The 4,649-nt window shown below is 40.4% G+C and overlaps 1 protein-coding gene across 1 annotated transcript; it reads left to right on the top strand.

The window, feature by feature from the left end:
• The first annotated feature begins 200 nt into the window (after window positions 1-200).
• LOC138338581 (uncharacterized) lies at window positions 201-4,309 on the top strand. The gene is made up of 7 exons (XM_069289557.1): window positions 201-677; window positions 819-891; window positions 1,406-1,673; window positions 1,962-2,157; window positions 2,874-3,037; window positions 3,302-3,426; window positions 4,089-4,309. The coding sequence occupies exons 1-7, from the start codon at window positions 201-203 to the stop codon at window positions 4,307-4,309; spliced, it is 1,524 nt and encodes a 507-aa protein (XP_069145658.1).
• The last annotated feature ends 340 nt before the right edge of the window (window positions 4,310-4,649 follow it).

Genomic DNA, 4,649 nt, shown 5'->3' with positions numbered 1-4,649 from the left:
TCTAGTTGATTGTCATGAGCTGCTACATAAGATGGACATAGTAGAACGATTCGGTGTTGAGTTTGTGACCTATCAGTTTCAGGGGATGCCAAAATGTGGTGGCGGTCGTATGTGGAGTGTCAACCAGCACAGGCACCACCTATTACTTGAGCATCCTTTTCTAGCTTATTTATGAGTTCCTGAGCCTAGAGCAAGGAAGGATGTATGTTGCTACTTATGAGGCCAAAATTCGTGCACTATCCAGGTATGCCACTCAGCTTTGCTTCAGTCCACAAGAGCGGATTCGCCGCTTTGTGAAAGGATTGAGGTCAGATTTGCAGATTCCAGCCTTACAGGTAGCTGCTGCAGCAAAATCCTTTCAGGAAGTTGTTGATATTGTGATAGAGGTAGAGGGGGTGAAGCCAGATGACTTCACCACAACATCTACATTTAAGAAGTTTTGTAAGGGAGGTGAGTTGCAGAGTTCAGGAGGTTATCCAGCACGTCCTATTCAGTCTTCATTGCAGGCTTCAGCTGGGGGTCCGTCGCAGGCCAGTCAGCCTTTTTCTGAGTTTGGAGGTTATCTCCAGACTTCGTCATTTGCACAGAGACCTATACTTGACTCCAGGAATTGTTATGGATGTGGAGAGGCTGGATATATTAGGAAATATTTTCCAAAACAGAGTTACAGACCCCCAGTAGTTAGAGGTAGAGGTGATCATGGTAGAGGCCGCTATTCTGGAGGACATAGTGGCCAAGGTAATGGTGGTCACCAATTCAGTCGGGGTGGCGGGCAAGTTGGAACTTCTGCAGCGCAGCTTGGTAGGTGCAATGGACAGACAGGTGATAGGGCTCATTGTTATGCTTTCCCCGGGAGGTCTGAAACAGATACATCTGATGCTGTCATCACAGGTACTCTTTTGGTCTGTGATTGCATGGATTTTGTATTGTTTGATCTTGGATCCACCTTTTCATATGTATCTTCCTCATTTGCTACTGGTCTTGATTTATATTGTGATTTGCTTGATATGCCTATTCGTGTCTCTACTCTTGTAGGTGAGTCTGTGATAGTTGAGAAGGTGTATAGGTCTTGCCTTGTGACTTTTGTGGGGAGCAATACTTATGTAGATTTGATTATTCTAAAGATGGTTGATTTTGATGTAATTCTGGGTATGACTTCCAAATTTTGCAATCCTAGATTGTAATGCTAAAATTGTGACATTGGCCAAGCCTGGGACAGATCTGCTAGTGTGGGAGGGTGACTATATTTCCACTCCAGTTCGTATTATCTCTTTTCTTTGTGCTAAGAAGATGATGAGTAAGGGTTGTTTAGCTTTTTTGGCACATCTCAGAGATGATACTTCCTAAGTACCTTCGATCGAGTCTGTTTCGATAGTTCGTGAGTTTCTGGATGTGTTTCCTGCAGACCTTCCTGGTATGCCACCGGATAGGGATATTGATTTTTGTATTGATTTGGAGCCAAGTACTCGCTCCATTTCCATTCCCCCTTATAGAATAGCTCCAGCCGAGTTAAGGGAGTTAAAGGCCCAACTTCAGGAGTTGTTAGGTAAAAGTTTTATTATACCGAGTGCATCCCCTTGGGGTGCTCCTGTTTTATTTGTGAAGAAGAAAGATGGAAGTTTTCGGATGTGCATAGACTACAAGCAGCTGAATAAGATAACTATTAAGAACAAGTATCCCATTCCTCGCATTGATGATTTGTTCGATCAGTTACAAGGTGCTTGTGTCTTCTCTAAAATTGATTTGAGATCCGGTTATCATCAATTGAAAATACGGGCAACAGATGTGCCAAAGACTGCTTTTCGAACTAGGTATGAGCATTATGAATTTTTAGTAATGTCTTTTGGGCTTACGAATGCCCCTGCTGCTTTTATGAGCCTGATGAACATAATTTTTAAGTCATATCTTGACCTCTTTGTTATTGTATTCATTGATGATATACTGATATACTCAAAGAGCAGGAAAGAACATGAGGAGAATTTGAGGATTGTATTGGAGTTGTTAAGGGATAAAAGGCTTTATGCCAAATTCTCCAAGTGTGAGTTTTGGCTAGATTCAGTGTCCTTCTTGGGACACATGGTTTCTAAGGATGGAGTTATGGTGGATCCTTCTAAGATTAAAGCAGAGAGTTGGGTAATACCTACTAATGTTACAGAGGTAAGGAGCTTTGTTGGTTTAGCTAGCTACTACCGTCGATTCGTCAAGGGGTTTTCTTCTATTGCTTCGCAGCTGACAAATTTGACTAAGCAGAATGTTCCATTTGTATGGTCGGATGAATGTGAAGAAAGTTTCCAGAAACTCAAGACCTTGTTGACTACTGCACCAATTCTTACCTTGCCAGTGGAAGGTAAGAATTTTATTGTTTATTGTGATGCATCTTATTCTGGTTTGGGTGCATTGCTAATGCAGGAGAGGAATGTAATTGCTTATGCTTCGAGGCAATTGAAAGTGCATGAACATAACTATCTGACCCATGATTTGGAGTTGGCTGCAGTTGTATTTGCATTAAAGCAATGGAGACATTATCTATATGGGGTCAAGTGTGAAGTTTACACAGATCATCGTAGTCTACAATATGTCTTTACTCAGAAGGATTTAAATTTGAGGCAGAGAAGGTGGATGGATTATTGAAAGATTATGATATTACTATTTTATATCACCCTGGAAAAGCTAATGTTGTGGCAGATGCCTTAAGTAGAAAAGTAGGGAGCATGGGTAGTTTAGCCCACTTACTGGTTTTTAGACGCCCATTGGCTAGAGAGGTTGAGACTCTGGCTAATGACTTTATGAGGCTAGAAGTACTAGAGAAAAGAGGATTTTTGGCCTCTGTAGAGGCAAGATCTTCCTTTCTTGACAATATTAAGGAAAAACAGTTTGCTGATGAGAAGCTGAGCCGAATTCGAGATATGGTATTGAGAGGAGAGGCTAAAGAGGCAATAATTTATGAGGAAGGCGTCTTGAGAATTAAGGGAAGAGTATATGTGCCTCGTGTTGATGGTTTGACTCACACTATTCTTATAGAGGCTCATAGTTCGAGGTATTCCATACATCCTGGTGCAACCAAGATGTATCGTGATCTAAAGCAACATTTTTGGTGGAGTAGAATGAAGCGTGACATTGTTGATTTTGTTGCCCAATGCCCGAATTGTCAGCAGGTAAAGTATGAACACCTGAGGCCTGGAGGAACACTTCAAAGAATGCCCATTCCTGAATGGAAGTGGGAAAGAATTGCAATAGATTTTGTAGTTGGTCTTCCAAAGACATTGGGTAAGTTTGATTTTATTTGGGTAATTGTTGACAGGTTAACTAAGTCTGCTCACTTCATTCCGGTCAAGATGACTTACAATGCAGAGAAGTTAGCCAAACTCTACATCTCAGGAATTGTTCGATTGCATGGAGTTCCACTTTCCATCATATCAGATAGAGGTACGCAATTTACTTCTAAGTTTTGGAGGACATTACATGCTGAATTAGGTACTAGGTTGGATCTTAGTACTGCATTTCACCCTCAGACCGATGGTCAGTCTGAGCGAACGATTCAAGTGTTGGAGGATATGCTTCGTGCATGTGTGATAGAATTTGGTGGTCATTAAGGCACATTCTTACCCTTAGCAGAGTTTTCGTACAACAATAACTATCATTCGAGTATTGATATGGCCCCATTTGAGGCATTGTATGGGAGGAGATGTAGGTCCCCCATTGTTTGGCTTGATGCATTTGAGATTAGACCTTGAGGTACTGATCTTCTGAGGGAATCATTAGAGAAAGTGAAATTTATTCAACAAAAGCTTTTAGCAGCTCAGAGTAGGCAGAAGGAATATGCAGATCGAAAGGTTAGAGACTTGGATTTTATAAAGGGTGAGCAAGTCTTGCTGAAGGTTTCACCCATGAAAGGTGTGATGCGGTTTGGTAAGCGAGGTAAGCTTAGTCCGAGGTATATTGGACCATTTGAAGTACTTAAGCGTGTGGGGGAGGTGGCCTATGAATTAGTCTTGCCTCCAAGACTGTCAGGAGTGCACCCGGTATTTCATGTGTCTATGCTGAAAAATACCATGGTGATGGAAACTACATTATTCGTTGGGATTCAGTTCTTCTTGATGAGAATCTGTCTTATGAGGAGGAGCCTTTTGCTATTCTTGATAGGGAGGTCCGCAAGTTGAGATCAAAGGAGATTACATCTATCAAGGTTCAGTGGAAGAATCGGCCAATTGAAGAGTCCACTTGGGAGAGTGAGGTTGATATGCAAGAAAGATATCCACGTCTTTTTACAGATTCAGGTACTCTTTCTAGCCCTCGCCTTTCTTTTTGATCGTTCGAGGACGAACGATGGGTAAATTGGTATCTATTGTAACGACTCTTTTAGTCATTTTGAGTACTAGAGCTTTTTATTTGATAAAATACTTTTCCGATAGATTTAAATGGGTGTTTTGGACTATTCATAACTACAATTATAGAAATAATGAGGTATTTTTAATAACTTATTTAGTTGGTGGTTAAAGAATATAACATTAAAATTAGTAGGATTTAATATTTAGTAACCCATAATTTATCCCCATATAATTTATACCCATTTATATAATTAATAATGAAAATTAATTAATTAGTTAAATAATAACGATTGTTATTATTATTTATTATTAAAGAGAGGC

The sequence above is a fragment of the Solanum lycopersicum genome, chromosome 9 (assembly GCF_036512215.1).
Source record: "Solanum lycopersicum chromosome 9, SLM_r2.1".
NCBI classification, from domain to species: Eukaryota; Viridiplantae; Streptophyta; class Magnoliopsida; order Solanales; family Solanaceae; genus Solanum; species Solanum lycopersicum.
The sequence above is the reverse complement of the archived record's forward strand: the minus strand, read 5'-3'. Positions and strand labels throughout refer to the sequence as shown.